Source organism: Dermochelys coriacea, chromosome 2 (genome assembly GCF_009764565.3).
Source record: "Dermochelys coriacea isolate rDerCor1 chromosome 2, rDerCor1.pri.v4, whole genome shotgun sequence".
Classification (NCBI taxonomy): Eukaryota; Metazoa; Chordata; order Testudines; family Dermochelyidae; genus Dermochelys; species Dermochelys coriacea.
Window position 1 is genome coordinate 272,637,092 of NC_050069.1, and position 16,773 is coordinate 272,653,864.

A 16,773-nucleotide genomic window follows, 5' to 3' on the forward strand; every position below is an offset into this window, starting at 1 on the left:
TTCCTTATCCACCTTCTGATGTTCATATTGATCCCCATCTTCTCCAATTTAACTAATAATTCCCCATGTGGCACTGTATCAAATGCCTTACTGAAATCTAGGTAAATTAGATCCACTGCATTTCCTTTATCTAAAAAATCTGTTACTTTTTCAAAAAAGGAGATTAGGTTGGTTTGGCACGATCTACCTTTTGTAAAACCATGTTGTATTTTGTCCCATTTACCATTGACTTCAATGTCCTTAACTAATTTCTCCTTCAAAATTTTTTCCAGGACCTTGCATACTACAGATGTCAAACTAACTGGCCTGTAGTTACCTGGATCACTTTTTTTTCCTTTCTTAAAAATAGGAACTATATTAGCAATTCTCCAATCATTCGGTACTATTCCTGAGTTTACAGATTCATTAAAAATTCTTGCTAATGGGCTTGCAATTTCAGGTGCCAATTCCTTTAATATTCTTGGATGAAGATTATCTGGGCCCCCCGATTTAGTCCCATTAAGCTGTTTCAGTTTCGCTTCTACCTCTGATATGGTAATATCTACCTCTATATCCTCCTTCCCATTTGTCATGCTACCATTATCCCCAAGATCCTCTTTAGCCTTATTAAAGACTGAGGCAAAGTATTTGTTTAGATATTGGGCCATGCCTAGATTATCTTTAACCTCCGCTCCATCCTCAGTGTTAAGCGGCCCCACTTCTTCCTTCTTAGTTTTCTTCTTATTTATATGGCTATAGAACCTTTTACTATTGGTTTTAATTCCCTTTGCAAGGTCCAACTCTACTCGACTTTTAGCCTCTCTGACTTTATTCCTACATCTTCTGACCTCAATTAGGTAGCTTTCCTTGCTGATCCCTCCCATCTTCCACTCCCTGTATGCTTTCTGCTTCTTCATAATCACCTCTCTGAGATGCTTGCTCATCCAGCTTGGTCTACAACTCCTTCCTATGAATTTTTTCCCCTTTCTTGGGATACAGGCTTCCGATAGCTTCTGCAGTTTTGATTTAAAGTAATCCCAGGCCTCAACTGCCTTTAGATCCATAAGTTCTTCAGTCCAATCCACTTCCCTAACTAATTTCCTTAATTTTTGAAAGTCAGCCCTTTTGAAATCAAAAACCCTAGTTGCAGATTTATTTTTGTTAATCCTTCCATTTAGTTTGAACTGAATTAGCTCATGATCACTTGAGCCAAGATTGTCCCCTACAACCATTTCTTCTATGAGGTCCTCGCTACTCACCAAAATTAAATCTAAAATGGCATCCCCTCTAGTCGGTTCAGCAACTACTTGATGAAGGAATCCATCAGCTATCGCATCTAGGAAAATCTGAGCCCTATTATTATTACTAGCACTGGTCCTCCAGTCTATATCTGGGAAGTTAAAGTCTCCCATGATCACGCAGTTTCCATTAGTATTTACTTTATTAAAGACATTAAAAAGGGCTCTATCCATAACCAAATTAGATCCCGGAGGTCTATAGCACACCCCTAGCACTATCGTAGGAGAGGCTTTACTAGTTTTCTTCCCCAATGTAATTTTTGCCCAGACAGACTCTGTCTTATCCATTGCATCGCTTCTTATTTCTTTACATTCTAACTCATCGTTGATATACAACGCTACTCCACCCCCTTTACCTTTGTTTCTGTCTTTCCTAAACAGCACATACCCTTCAATACCTGTAGTCCAGTCATGACTACTATTCCACCATGTTTCTGTTATCCCTATAATATCTGGTTTCACTTCCTGCACCAGTAGCTCTAGTTCCTCCATTTTGTTACCTAGACTCCTCGCATTGGTGTATAAACATCTTAATTTTTGCTGTTTGGCCTCGCTCACATTTTGTACCCTATTAGGCACAGTCATTCTACAGCCAGTATAACCTATTAGACTAGTATCCACACCGCCCTCGCTCCTTATATACATTCTCCTACCCATGGCTGTATCCTTTCTTACTTCATCTTCTTCCCTCTCAATGCTAAAATCTGGCGTGGAGATTTTCTGGACATCTCCCATCCATCTCCCCCCAATTCCTAGTTTAAAGCTCTCTTTATCAGTTGTGCCAGCCTCGATCCTAGAAGTCTATTTCCTTCCCTACTCAGATGAAGTCCATCCCGGGAGAACTGACCTCTGTCCGTGAATGCCTCCCAGTGGCCATACATCCCAAAGCCCTCCTTATAGCGCCACTGCCTAAGCCATCTGTTGACAGTCATAATCTTGTCACACCTTTGTTGCCCTTCTCTAGGAACAGGAAGGATCCCGCTAAAGATCACCTGAGCCTCAATTTCCTTAAGCGTCTTCCCCAGCCTAGCATAGTCTCCCTTAATACTTTCCAGCGAGAATCTGGCTGTATCATTTGTTCCCACATGAAGGATAATTAGGGGATTCTTTCCCGCTCCCTTGAGGATCCTTTTCAACCTCAGGTCTACATCCCGTATCTTAGCACCCGGAAGACAGCACACCCTTCTATTCTCAGGATCAGCTCTAGTTACAGGCCTGTCTATTCTTCTCAATAAAGAGTCCCCGATCACATAGACCTGCCTTTTCCTGGTGACAGTGCTATTCTCCAGTCTCTCCCCTGTTCCCTCTGGCTGCAAGTTCTTTCCATTCCTATTTTCCCTTACAATTCTCTTCAACCCATCCTGTATCCTCCTGGGGCTCATATTTGGTGTAGTCTCCCTTGACTCTTCCCCTTTTTCTATAGGGCTAGCCTCTCTTCTCTTCTTCCTTACCCTTCCACCTTCAGCGACTACCTGCTGAGCCCCTTCTTCATTTTCCAACTCTGCAAACCTGTTCCTAAGCTCTATTTCTCCTTCACTAGCCTGTCTTTTTCTCTGCCTGGTTCTTTGAGTCACATGTTTCCACTGACCACTTTCCTCATCCAATCTCTCCTCAAAATTCCCCAGCCCTGCTTTTGAGTCTGAGCTTTTCCCTTCAGATACCTCATATCTTTGCTCCATCATCTGCTCAAACCCCTTCCTAAACTCAACCAGACTTTCCACCTGCATCTCCAAACCTCGGATCTTTTCCTCCATCAGCTCTATCAGACGGCATTTCATGCAGACAAAACTCTTACCGGTTCCCCCCTCCAGGATCATGTACATACCACAGCTTCCACATCCAGTCATCCTCAATGTGTCTTTCACTGCAGGAGTCACTCCCACAGCTGCCTCTGTATCTGTCATCTCCTTCCCACCTAAATCCTGTTAATCTGGGAAACACAAGCCACACCAAAAAGACCACCCCCCCAGCAAAAGCAAACCCCAAACAAGCACCACAAGCCAAACTCCCCTGTTTAGAGCTCTGTTTGTTAGCTCCTGTACCGCTGCAGCTGTCTGTGCTGCTGCCTGACTGGCTGGCTACCTTTATAGGGCCCCTAGTCAGAAGCCCCGCCCCCTAGGCAGGGCTCAGCTGCTCTCTCAGCACAAAGCCCCACCCCCTAATCAGGCTCAGCTGCTCTCCCAGCACAAAACCCCTACACACACACAAATACAAATACTAAAAATACAAAACCAAGTACAACTACCTTCTCCTCCAACAGAACTCCCACTCAAACTCCCCTGTTTAGAGCTCTGTTTGCTAGCTCCTGTGCCACTGCAGCTGTCTGTGCCGTTATCAATGTCCAGGGTCCACAGGCAGAGGAGAGGGGGATATTTCCCTTTCTGACTTTGAGGTGGGTCCTCCCTTCCCTCAGAGAGAGCCCCTTTGGGCAGCTGTGTAGAGCCTTTAAGCTTCCCTCTGCACTTATGTGTGCTGCTGTAGCTGTGGGCTGCTCTCTTCCAGCTCTGCCCCCCAAATGAACTATTTCCCTCTCTTTTAATGCTTCCAACAGATGGAGCATTTGCTAAAGGTGTGGTGGGGTGAGGCTGTCTGAGCTCAAAATAATCCCTTAACCCCTTGTTGCACACTGTGGGGCTTGTACACCCCATCACAGATTGTATAAAAAATTCCAGTTTGCAGTATATATTGTGTTATCCAACAAATAATGTACACTGATATAAAGAGACATTGTATTTTAAGGCATATGCACAAGGGGGAGAGTTGGAATTTTCTAACTTCAGAGGTAGGGTTGCCAAATTTCTAATCATACAAAACTGAACGCTCTTGCCCCACCTCTGCCCTGCCCCTTCCCTGAGGCTCCTTCCCTGCCCCGCCCCTTCTCTGAGGCCCCGCCCCCACTCACTCCATTCCCCCTTCCTCAGTCGTTCACTCTCCCCTATCCTCACTCACTCGCTCATTTTCACAGGGCTGGGGGAGGGGATGTGGGCTCTGGGGTGCAGCCCGAAATGAGGGGTTCAGGGTGCATAAGGGGACTCAGGGCTGGGGGGTTAGAGTGCGGGGACAGTGAGGGTTCTGGCTGGGGGTGCGAGCTCTGGGGTGGGGCCAGGGATGAGGAATTTGGGGTGCAGGAGGGAGGTCTGTGTTGGGGGTTGCAGCAGAAGGGTTTGGAGTGTGGGAGGAGGTTCTGGGCTGGGGCAGTGGGTTGGGTTGCATGGGAGTCAGGGCTCTGGTGGGGGGCTGGGTCTGAGGGATTGGCATGCGGGAGGGAGTTTGGGTATGGGAGGGGGCTCAGGGCTGGGGCAGGGGTTTGGGGTGCAGGATGGGGGTGAGGGTTCGGGCAGGGGGCTCAGGGCTGGGGTGTGGGCTTAGGCAGCTCCCGGAAGTGTCCAATATGTCCCTTTGGCCTCAAGGCACAGGGGCAGCCCAGGGGATTCTGCACGCTGCCCTCGCCCACAGGTGCTGCCCCCGCAGCTCCTGTTGGCTGCAGTTCCTGGTCTCACTGGTCGCCCTTGCATCTAGGAGCCGGAGGGACATGCTGCTGCTTCCGAGAGCCACATGGAGCCAGGGCAGGCAGGGAATGGCCTGGTCAGAGGTGATTACCGGAGCTGCCAGGTTCCCTTTTCAACCAGGCATTCCAGTCAAAAACTGGACACCGGGCAATACTGTTCGGACGGTGTGATTTCAGAATCTTACTGTTGAACTAATGATAATTTTTGCATGAAATGCTATATATACACACCCAAAACAACACAATCTCCCAGGTCAGACAGAGGCAAACTGAGACTGACCCTCTTCCTGTTTTGTTTCTCCTCTGGCAGTGGCACAGAACTCCCACTACCCAGGAGACTGATGGCTTCCAGGTGAAGAGGCCTGGTGATGTGAGTGTGCGATGCACACTTCTCCTCATGTTGGATTACCAGGTCAGTGCATTGAGCTTGGCAAGGTTGTTGCTGACACAGAACACAAACAGCAGGATACAGTACATCACAAGGGAGTCACCCTGTCACATACACCAAGAAATCATTTCCAACTGTCATTTCTGTGATTCTCAGTGATGGAATTTTTATAAAGGATAGCTTTTGCTGTATTCCTTTTTCAATTGGTGGAGGAGGTAAATGTCATAAATGTACAATATCATGCGCTATATTCATAGATTACAAGGTCGGAAGGGACCACTGGGATCATCTATTCTGATCTCCTGTATAAGACAGGCCATAGGACTTCTTTGAATTATTTCCTGTTTGATCTGTAGCCTATCTTTTATTTTAAAAAAACAAACAAACCACCAACCACCATCCAGTCTTGGTTTAAAAATTGCCAGTGATGCGGAATCCACAGAATCATTGGTAAATTGTTCCATTGGTTAATTACCCTCACTGTTAAAAATGGATGCCTTATTTCCAGTCTGAATTTGTCTAGCTTCAACTTCCGTATTATAATTTTATTTGCTAGACTGAAGAGCTACTATCAAATATTTGTTCCCTATGTAGGTACTTATAGACTGTAATCAAGTCACCCCTTAACCTTCTCTTTGTTAAGCTGAACAGATGGAGCTCCTTGAGTCCGTCACTATAAAGTATGTTTTCTAGTCCTTTAATCATTGACATGGCTCTTCTTTGAACCCTTACCAATTTATCAACATCCTCATTGAATTGTGGACACCAGAACTAGACATGCTATTCCAGCAGCAGTTGCACCAATGCCAAATACAGAGGTAAAATAATCTCTCTACTCCTACTCGAAATCAGTGTTCCCTCTAATTTTTTCCACCCATGTGCGGAATGAATTTTGTTATGTGCACCAATATGGAGGTGGTGTGTGTTCGGAGTGTGGGAGGGGGCTCAGGGCTGGGGCAGAGGGTTGGGTGAAGGCTCTTCTTGGGGGTGCAGGATCTGGGGTGGGGTTGGGGATGAGGGTCTCAGGGCTGGAGCAGAGGGTTGCAGGGAGTGAGGGCTCCGGCTGGGGGTGCAGGCTCTGGGGTGGGGTTGGGGATGAGGGGTTTGGGGTGCAGGAGGGTGCTCTGGGGCTACGGTGGGGAGAGAGGACTCCCCCCAGCACTCTACCTGCAGGAGCTCCAGGGCTGGGGCTGCAGGATAGGCGCCCCTTCCCCGGCCCCAGCATGTCCAGGCCGGAGCTGGGTTTGGGCTGTGGGAGGGGCGCCCTGGCCATGCCTGGGTCTGGGGAGGGGCACCCTGGCCAGGCCTGGGGCCGGGCTGGACCACTCCAGCTGCACCTGGATCCACACCTGGCTGAGCCACGCCTAGGTCCCGGCCAGGCTGGACCAGGCCGGGATGCTCTGGCTGCGCTTGCACCTGGGTCCATGACGCTCCAGCCGCAGGTGGGTCTGGGCCAGGCTGTGCCGCTCTGGCTGCAGCAGGTCAGGGCCACAGCAAAATTGGGGCCAGCGAATGGGTGCCGCAGCAGGTCCGGGCCGTCCCTGCCGCAGTAGTTGGGGGCTAGGCTAGGTTGGGGATGGGGGAGGGGCTCCCCTTCCCCAGGCTCTCCCCGACTGTGGCAGGTCCCTGGGCTGGTTCCCTGAGCACCTGTGTGGCGCTAAATAGGCTGCTGGGAAGACATGCAGCTTACAGGGTACTTAGGTCAAAATACCTGTTTATGCGTCTAAGGATCGGGTTAGCCCTTTTGGCCACAGTGCTGCACTGGTAGCTTATGTTCAGCTGATTATCCACTATGACCCCCAAATCTTTTTCAGAGTTACTGCTTCTCAGCATAGAGTTCCCCATCTTGTAAATATGGTCTACATTCTTTGTTTCTAGATATATATATTTACATTTGGCCCTTGCACCTGTTCAAGCTGCATCATCAAACGTAGGAAGAGGTTCTTGTTTTTTGGTGCTGTTAGCTCTATGGATGCTCCTATTTGTGTTTGGGAGCAGCTTATTATGGTTTAATTTAAATTTGTTGCCTAATTGCCCTATTACCAAATGAGAGAGAGGGTCCACATAGCCTCTTGCAACAGTTTAACCAAGTCAATGTAAAAAATAAAAATAGTGACAGGATCTATTTTCCATAAACCTATGTTGATTGGAATTAATTATATTACCCTCCTTTAATTCTTTATTAATCAAGTTATTTATTAGCTATGTAAATGGTGATACTAATTCAAGTTAGTCCCTCAAGGGGGAAAAGTGCCTCAAGAGTATAACTTTCTTATTGGTGCAATTTTTTTCATAAATCCATCTAGTCACCAAAAAAGTAGTAGGAGTGAGACAAGCTGAAAATGAGGCCTGGTGAATGTATATTGGTTTGTGCTCTCAGGTAGGTAGATTGGTCAATGGAAGAATTCCCCATGTCACACAGAGACTCCTTGGTAAAGGGTCCCCTGTTGTTTGCAAACAGTTCACTTCAGACCTGAAAAACTCATTACACCAAACATCTCTTACAGGCTATTTATTCATAAAGATATCATGTAAGATGACTACGGAAAGCTCATAACCTGTCAAAACATAATCATTGCAGATGATACCAAGCTGGGAGGGGTTGCAAGTGTTTTTGAGAATGAATTAAAATTCAAAATGATCTGGACAAACTGGAGAAATGGTCTGAAGTAAAGAGGATGAAATTCAATAAGGACAAATGTAAAGTACTCCACTTAGGAAGGAACAATCAGTTGCACACATACACAATGGGAAATGACTGCCTAGGAAGGAGTAACGTAGAAAGGGATCTAGTGGTCATAGTGGATCACAAGCTAAGTATTAGTCAACAGTGTAACACTGTTGCAAAAAAAGCAAACACTCTGGGATGTATTAGCAGGAGTGTTGTTAGCAAGACATGAGGAGTAATTTTTTCACTCTACGAAGTGCTGATTAAACCTCAATTAGGGTATTGTGTCCAGTTCTGGGTGCCACATTTCAGGAAGGATGTGGACAAATTGGAGAAAGTACAGAGAAGAGCAACAAAAATGATTAAAGGCCTAGAAAACATGATCTGTGAGGGAAGATTGAAAAAATTTGGTTTGTTTAGCCTGGAAAAGAGAAGACTGAGGGGGGACATAACAGCTTTCAATTCCGTAAAAGATTGTTACAAGGAGGAGGGAGAAAAATTGGTTTTCTTAACCTCTGAGGATAAGACAAGAAGCAATGGGCTTAAATTGCAGCAAGGGCAGTTTAGTCTGGACATTAGGAAAAACTTCCCAACTGTCAGGATGGTTAAGCACTGGAATAACTTACCCAAGGAAGTTGTGGAATTTTGATCATTGGAGATTTTTAAGAGCAGGTTAGACAAACACCTGTCAGGAATGGTCTAGATAATACTTAGTCTTTCCATGAGTGAAGGGGATTGGACTAGATGACCTCTCGGGGTCCCTTTCAGTCCTATGATTCTATGATTGCAAGATGTGTGTATGGATAATATTTAAGGAGTAATGTATTTATATTGAAAGTATGCTTTATGGACTTGGAATAGAAATCAGTCACCAGGAGATAATGTAAAAAGAAAAGGAGTACTTGTGGCACCTTAGAGACTAACAAATTTATTAGAGCATAAGCTTTCGTGAGCTACAGCTCACTTCATCAATGTGTCATCTTGATTCCCCATTCAAGCAAGAAGGAGATGTCACCCCTTCCTAGTCAGCCGGTGAGGTAATACAAGGTTCTGTGGTCTAATCTTGCCACGTCTCAGAACAATCAATGGAAAACCACCAGAGACAACAATAAACAATTGAAACCACTTTGAGGTAGAAAAGGAACTCTGCAACAGGGAAGGGGTTTGCCCTGCCTGTTAATAGAAACAAAAGACTGTTTTCAGTGTAAGAATGTGTTGAGAAAAGCACTCTGGATTTATTCACTGAGGAAAACCCTGGGTGGAGGGGGGAGTTTTCATGAACGTTTGGATCCTACTTATTGAGAAACCAGCCATCTTTGCAAGAGACTGAACTTCGGGGGCAAATCTACTTTATTAGATAGGAAAGATAACTATTGATAAGTGTAGACCCAGGTTCAAAGTTTTATAGTTTTGTTGCATACTATAACCACTTGTTCTTCGAGTGTTTGTTCATGTCAATTCCAAACAGGTGTGTGCACACACACGTGCACAGTAACCAGAAGATTTTTCCCCTAGCAGCAACTGTAGGATTGGCCTGGGCGCCCCCTTGAGTGCCGCCTTCATGACATCCAATATAGAGCCCTGCTGACCTTACACCCCCTCAGTTCCTTCTTACCGCCAGTAACGGTAGCTGGAACTTCCCCTTCCTCTTCTCTTGCTTTGGCAAGCGGATTAGCAGTGCTTTATAAGCTGTACATAGTTAGTTTCCAGTAGTTAGTATAGTTTAATAGTTCTTTATAAGTTTGTTATTTGGTGTTCCCATTTGTTACTGGGGCATGCTGCGATCCCCGAGCTTTAAGACTTGCCAGATTTGTGCAAAGTGCATGCCAAAAAGTGACCTCCACACCTCCTGCTTATGGTGCCTGGGTAAGGGTCATGAGAAAGACCACTGCAAGATCTGTCGGGAATTCCGACCGAGAACCATTAAGGAGAGGGAGCAGCGTCTCAAAATTCTCCTTATGGAGGCAGGTCTCTGACCTCAGTCAAACCCAGGTACCAGGGATCCTGCTTCCAGCACATCGTCTTTGGCGCGAAGCTCTCCGGCACTGTCTTTGAAGGATCTGGTGCCGAAGAAAGATGCTCGCAAGGATGCTGGGCACTGTCATGGAGCCTCTCGGGGACAGTCCAGCCTTCGGCACTGGTCCCAATTGCTGGTGCAGAAGAAAAAGAGGTCGGAGAGAGGCTGATCTCCCTCGGCAAGACCCAGGGACAGCCACCTGTGGCACCTCTGTCAGGCCACGGCTCGGGAACTCGGAGTGGGGCCCAAGCGAGGCGTCAAGTCTGGGCCAGTCTCGCTCACCATTCCCATCAGAGCATCTACCGCTCCTGTCCACCCCAGAGGCTTTTGAGGTGGTGCAGGACCTGCTGAGACTCATGGCACTGTTCTCGCTGCTGAGACAGGAGAGCATCCCGGCATCACAGGTTCCATCCCGACCCTCCAAGCAGTCTAAGGGAAAGCTGGAGTTGATGGCACACCAATCCCCATCACCTTGGCACCCTTCTACTCCAACACCGCCATCCAGGGAGTGTAGTCGGTCCCCTGCTTCTCAATGCTCTACCTCGAGAGGAGCAGCACCACCCTGGTCCTCCTACTCAGACTCAGACTTATACCACTCCGACTATAGCAGAAGCTCCTCCTCGTGGCACCATAGGCGGTCCCACCCGATGCAGTGGGCCCCTCAATAGCAAAATCCACAACAGTGGCCCTTTTGGACTCCATGGACTTTCCATCAAGCCCAGGGTCGGAGTCAGGGGTCCCACTCGGGTGCAGCATCAGTGGCATCCGCGACATTCATTATGCCACATTTGGCATTGGAGCCAATGTCTCGGTTGCTAACACTGGCACTTGTGCTGTCGTTTTTGGCACCAGCACCGACTGCACCGACATTGACTGCTTCAGCACTGGAGGCATCAGCGGCCCCGATTACGGCTAGGGTGCACAACGCATTCTCAGCACCAGCACTGACATTGCCTCTGTCATTGGCGCCAGCTGTGCCAGCACCTACGAGAACCCCAGTGTTCATGCTGCGCCAGGCGCCGGCACGGGGGGGGGGGCTCAATGTCAGCACTGACACCCGTGCCATTCACAGCACCAGGACCAGGCCAACCTACCGCAGTTCCCATGGGGTCAAGAGATCCCTTGGGTGGGAATGGTAGGGAGCAATCATCTCCCCTGCTGGTCTCCTCCTCCTCCTCACTAGATGAGGCCCAAGCTGGCACTTCAGTAGCCCCAGCTCTGCAAGACTCCAGAGTGTTGCAGGAGATGCTGCGCTGGGTTGCCCAGGGTCTGGGCATTAAGGCGGAGGAAGTTGTGGATGATACGGACCCTATGGTGGGACATTCTGGCTCCCTCCGGCCCTACCCATATCACCTTACCACTGATAAAGACAATCACGGACATGACTGAGACCCTTTGGCAGACCCCGGCCTCGCTGCCACCGACAGCCAAGCACAATGAGCACCAGTACTTTGTGCCCTCCAAGGGCTATAAGTACCTCTATTCCCACCCTCAGCTTGATTCTCTGGTGGTGGACGCCGCTAACCAGTGGGAGAGGCAAGGATTTCAAGGCCCTTTGCCCAAGAATAGGGATGCCAAAAAATTAGACCTTTTCGGGCGAAAGGTTTACTCCACAGTGGTACTGCAACTCCAAATATCCAACCAATAGGCCATTGTCAGCAGGTACTCCTACAATGCCTCCTTGGTGATGGCTAAATTTACAGAGTTGCTCCTCCCAGATTCCCATGCCAAATTTTCGGCTTTGGTTGAGGAAGGGAGACTGATCTCCAGAGCGTCCCTTCAGGCGGAACTTGATGGGGCAGATGCGGCAACCAGAGTTATGGTTACTGGAGTGGCCATGAGAAGGGGCTTATGGCTCCAGTTTTCTGGCCTCCCCTATGAGGTACAGCAAACCATTCCAGATCTGCCCTTTGAGGGTGAGACTCTTCTCAGAAAAGACGGACAAATGGCTGAACAGCCTTAAAGATTCCAGAGTCATCCTCAGGTCCCTGGGACTCTATACTCCTTCAACACAGCAGAGACACTTCCGCCTGCAGCCCCAGCAGCTATTTGGTCAGCAGAACTGCCAAGACGGGTCCAGAAGGAGGAACTGGAACGGCAAGAGAAGGCCGCGCCAACCCTTTGGCCAGGCTCGGAACAACCCAAGCCATCTTCACGGCCCAAGCCAGCCTTTTGAATGCATGGTTGAGGACCGTGTACCACACCTGACAATGGATCCACCCCGCTTTACCTTCTCATCCCGACTATCCCCTTTCTATCGTGCATAATCCCGTATCACCTCAGACCGATGGGTGCTCTGCATGGTAGAGAGGGGATACTCCATCCAATTCTGTGCCTTCCCATCCTTCCACCCCCTCCACCCCACAACGTCCCTCTTCAGGGGCCCTTCTCACAAGCAGCTCTTTATCCAGGAAGTGCAGTCGCTCCAACCTTTAGGGGCAGTGGAAAAGGTTCCTCAGGAGCAGGGGTGAGGGCTTCTATTCATAGTATTTCCTAATACCGAAAACCAAAGGTGGCCTCAGGCCCATCCTGGACCTGCGAGAACTCAACAAGTTCTTGAAGAAACTCAGGTTCCTCATGGTCTCTCTGGCCTCCCTCATTCCCTCATTGGATCCAGCAGACTGGTATGCTGCCTTTGACTTAAAGGATGAGTACTTTCATATCGCGATCACCGAGCCCCACAGGAAGTACCTCAGGTTCATGGTGAACAACACCCACTACCAATTTCCAGTCCTCCCATTCGGCCTGTCAGCAGCACCTCGTGTTTTCACCAAGTGCATGGCAGTTGTCACTGCGTTTCTGAGTAGGCACTGAGTACAGGTGTTTCCGTACCTCGATGACTGGCTGATCAAGGGCTGTTCCAAGACCCAAGTGGAAGCTCAGGTCAGATTCGTCAGAACCACCTTCAACAACCGTTCTAAACGAAGCAAAATCTAAACTCTGTCCCTGGTCCAGAGGATAGAATTTATAGGGGCAGTATTTGACTTATCCAGTATTGGACTTGTAAGCAAGGCTTCAGGCTATGACCGATATCATTCGAGGTCTCAGACAGTTTCCCACCACCACAGCAAGAAGTTGCGTGAAGCTTCTCGGACATATGGCTGCCTGTATTGACATGGTGCAGCATGCCAGACTCAGGCTTCGACCTCTTCAGTTGTGGCTTGTGTCAGTGTACCGCCCAGCCAGGGACAGCTTGGACAGGATAGTGACACTGCCTCACCCGGTCCTCGACTCCCTCCTGTGGTGGCTCGACCCTCAGGAGGTGTGCTCAGGCTTCCCCTTTGCCCTCAAGGCCCTAACTTCAGAACTCAATGCCCTAACCCCAGAACCCCCTTATACTGTGTTCTATAAGGATAAAGTGCAGCTCAGACCTCCTCCTGCTTTCCTCCCGAAGGTGGTATCGCAGTTTCACATTAATCAGGACATCTTTCTCCCTGTGTTCTACCCTAAGCCGCATTCTAGTGGCAGGGAGCAGAGACTCTATTCACTAGACGTCCGCAGAGCGCTAGCTTTCTACATGGAGAGAACGAAGCTGCTTAGAAAATTGGTCCAGCTGTTTGTGGCAGTGGCAGACAGAATGGAAAGACCTACCCATGTCAGCACAATGCATTTCGTCATGGATCACATCCTGCATCTACAAGTGCACAACCTGGCGGGGATTCCCACACCCCCGATCACTGTACACTCTACCAGGGCTTAGGCTTCATCAACAGCGTTCATGGCTCACGTTCCCAATCAGGAAATCTGCAGGGTGGTGACGTGGTCCTCCATCCACACTTTTACCACACACTATGCGATTACGCAATGGGCCAGAGACGATGGAGCCTATGGATGAGCAGTGCTCCAATCAGTGGACAACTCCGACCCTGCCTCCTGAACTTGACCTTGTGAGTCACCTTATTGGAATTGACATAGAATCATAGAATATTAGAATTGGAAGAGACCTCAGGAGGTCATCTAGTCCTATCCCCTGCTCAAAGCAGGACCAGCACCACTAAAACATCCCAGCCAGGGCTTTGTCAAGCCGGGCCTTAAAAACCTCTAAGAAAGAAGATTCCACCACCTCCCTAGGTAACCCATTTCAGTGCTTCACCACCCTCCTAGTGAAATAGTGTTTCCTAATATCCAACCTAGACCTCCGCCACTACAACTTGAGACCATTGCTACTTGTTCTGTCATCTGCCACCACTGAGAACAGCCTAGCTCCATCCTCTTTGGAACTCCCCTTCAGGTAGTTGAAGACTGCTATCAAATCCCCCCTCACTCTTCTCTTCTGCAGACTAAATAACCCCAGTTTCCTTAACCTCTCTTTGTAAGTCATGTGCCCCAGCCCCCTAATCATTTTCGTTGCCGTCTGCTGGACTTTCTCCAATTTGTCCACATCCCTTCTGTAGTGGGGGAACCAAAACTGGACACAATACTCCAGATGTGGCCTCACCAGTGCTGAATAGAGGGGAATAATCACTTCCCTCGATCTGCTGGCAATGCGCCTACTGATACAGCCCAATATGCTGTTGGCTTTCTTGACAACAAGGGCACACTGCTGACTCATATCCAGCTTCTTGTCCACTGTAATCCCCAGGTCCTTTTCTGCAGAAGTGCTGCTTAGCCAATCGGTCCCCAGCCTGAAGCGGTGCATGGGATTCTTCCTTCCTAAGTGCAGGACTCTGCACTTGTCTGTGTTGAACCTCATCAGATTTCTTTTGGCCCAATCCTCCAATATGTCTAGGTCACTCTGGACCCTATCCCTACCCTCCAGCTTATCTACCTCTCCCCCCATCTTAGTGTCATCTGCGAACGTGCTGAGGGTGCAATTCATCCCATCATCCAGATCATTAATAAAGATATTGAACAAAACCGGCCACAGGACCAACCTGTGGGGCACTCCGCTTGATACCGGCTGCCAACTAGACATCGAGCTGTTGATCACTACCCGTTGAGCCCAACAATCTAGCCAGCTTTCTATCCACCTTATCATAGAATCATAGAATATCAGGGTTGGAAAGGACCTCAGGAGGTCATCTAGTCCAAGCCCCTGCTCAAAGCAGGACCTAATCCCCAACTAAATCATCCCAGCCAGGGCTTTGTCAAGCCTGACCTTAAAAACCTCTAAGGAAGGAGGTTCCACCACTTCCCTAGGTAACCCATTCCAGTGCTTCACCACCCTCCTAGTGAAAAAGTTTTTCCTAATATCCAACCTAAACCTCCCCCACTGCAACTTGAGACCATTGCTCCTTGTTCTATCATCTGGTACCACTGAGAACAGTCTAGATCCATCCTCTTTGGAACCCCCTTTCAGGTAGTTATATTCCATTCATCCAATCCATACTACTTTAACTTTCTGGCAAGAATACTGTGGGAGAACGTATCAAAAGCGTTGCTAAAGTCAAGATGCATCTCATCCACCGCTTTCCCCATATCCACAGAGCCAGTTATCTCATCATAGAAGGCAATCAGGTTGGACATGAACACGCGCTTGAGAGTGAATGATAATAAAAAACAGGTACTCACTGTAATAAGAGGAGGCCCTGAAACATAAACTCTTGTATCAGAGGCCCAGTCTGAGGCCTGAAGCCTGAATTATAGTACTTCCAGGCAGTGCTAAGCAAAGCTGGGCTGTGAGCCAGAGGCAGGTCCCACTCACAGAAGTTGGCAAAAAAAAGGTTGTTAGAAGCACGTGCACACACACATAAGTGCTAATGAGAGGAACTTGCACCAAGATGGCATCAGAACACTCCACAGACATAACAAGGAACAGGCAGGTACATCTTAAAGACAGGGTCAAAAGGACAACATGACGGATAGATTTGTTTGAACTATGATGAGTAATCTGTCCTGCCACTGTATAAAAGTAGGTTCAGGAGTGCACATCTTTGTCCAGCCTAGGGGGCAGTGGAGTGTCCTGCCACTGACTGAGCTGTGTCCATTGCCAGGGAGCACAAACTCGTAGTATGCCCTGTAGAGTCTATAGGCAACTATTACTGTGCTTCGTTTGACAAAAAACTTGGCTCGGGTTCTTTCATACCTTACTAGAGTCTGTGGTTTTTGGGGATGCTCTCAGGGTCTTCTGTGTTATCTATCTGTGCAGAGCTGGGGCAGCACACAGAGGGAACACGCACGCAGCCAACGGTTGTTATCATCGAACAAAACCAGAGCACCACACCAGTAGCTACTGACAACACTCACCTTCTTGTAACTTGTTCTTCGAGATGTGTTGTTCATGTCCATTCCAATACCCACCCTCCTACCCCTCTGTCTGAGTAGTCGGCAAGAAGGAACTGAGCGGGTGTAGTGTCGGCAGGGCTCTATATTGGACACCATGAAGGTGCGACTCCAGGGAGCGCCCAGGCCAACCCTACGGTTGCTGCTAGGGGAAAAATCTTCCGGCTATTGTGCATGTGCACGCGCACGCATCTGATTGGAATGGACATGAACAACACATCTCAAAGAACAACTGTTACGAGAAGGTGAGTAACCGTTTTTTCCGCCACTCTTGTTTCTAGTTAAATCTTTATTCTTTCTTAAATAAACCTTCTTTTGTTATAAGTGCTCACAAGTGCTATGTAGTTTGCAGGAGCTATGATTTAAGGTAAAACTGGCAAATGGGCATGCTGTACCTTTGGGTGCAGAGGCTCTGGAATTTCTGTGAGTAGCCCGTGTCAGGGGCTGGATATGAGAGGGAATGATTCAAAGCATATTTGCATATTGAGATTTCTTTCTGATTCAGGGGAGGGATTTGAATCCATATCTCCTACCTCTCAGATGAGTGTATTTAATCACCAGGTCATAGAGTCATTCCTTTTCTTTCTTTCTTTTTGACCCAATGAATATTTAAGTATTTATGCATAGCCTATAGCCTGGTGGCTGGATCACTCACCTGGGAGGGAGGAGAGCTGAGTTCAAGTCTCTGCCCTA

At 48.2% G+C, this 16,773-nt stretch overlaps 1 protein-coding gene across 2 annotated transcripts in view; it reads left to right on the forward strand.

Moving 5' to 3' along the window:
- SMARCD3 (SWI/SNF related, matrix associated, actin dependent regulator of chromatin, subfamily d, member 3) overlaps positions 1-16,773 on the forward strand; it is a 161,919-nt gene that overhangs the window by 95,704 nt on the left and 49,442 nt on the right. For both annotated transcript variants that reach the window (XM_038391445.2, XM_038391438.2), the window contains exon 7: positions 5,096-5,197. In XM_038391445.2, coding sequence (XP_038247373.1) covers positions 5,096-5,197 — 102 coding nt within the window. The remainder of the gene's footprint in view (positions 1-5,095; positions 5,198-16,773) is intronic.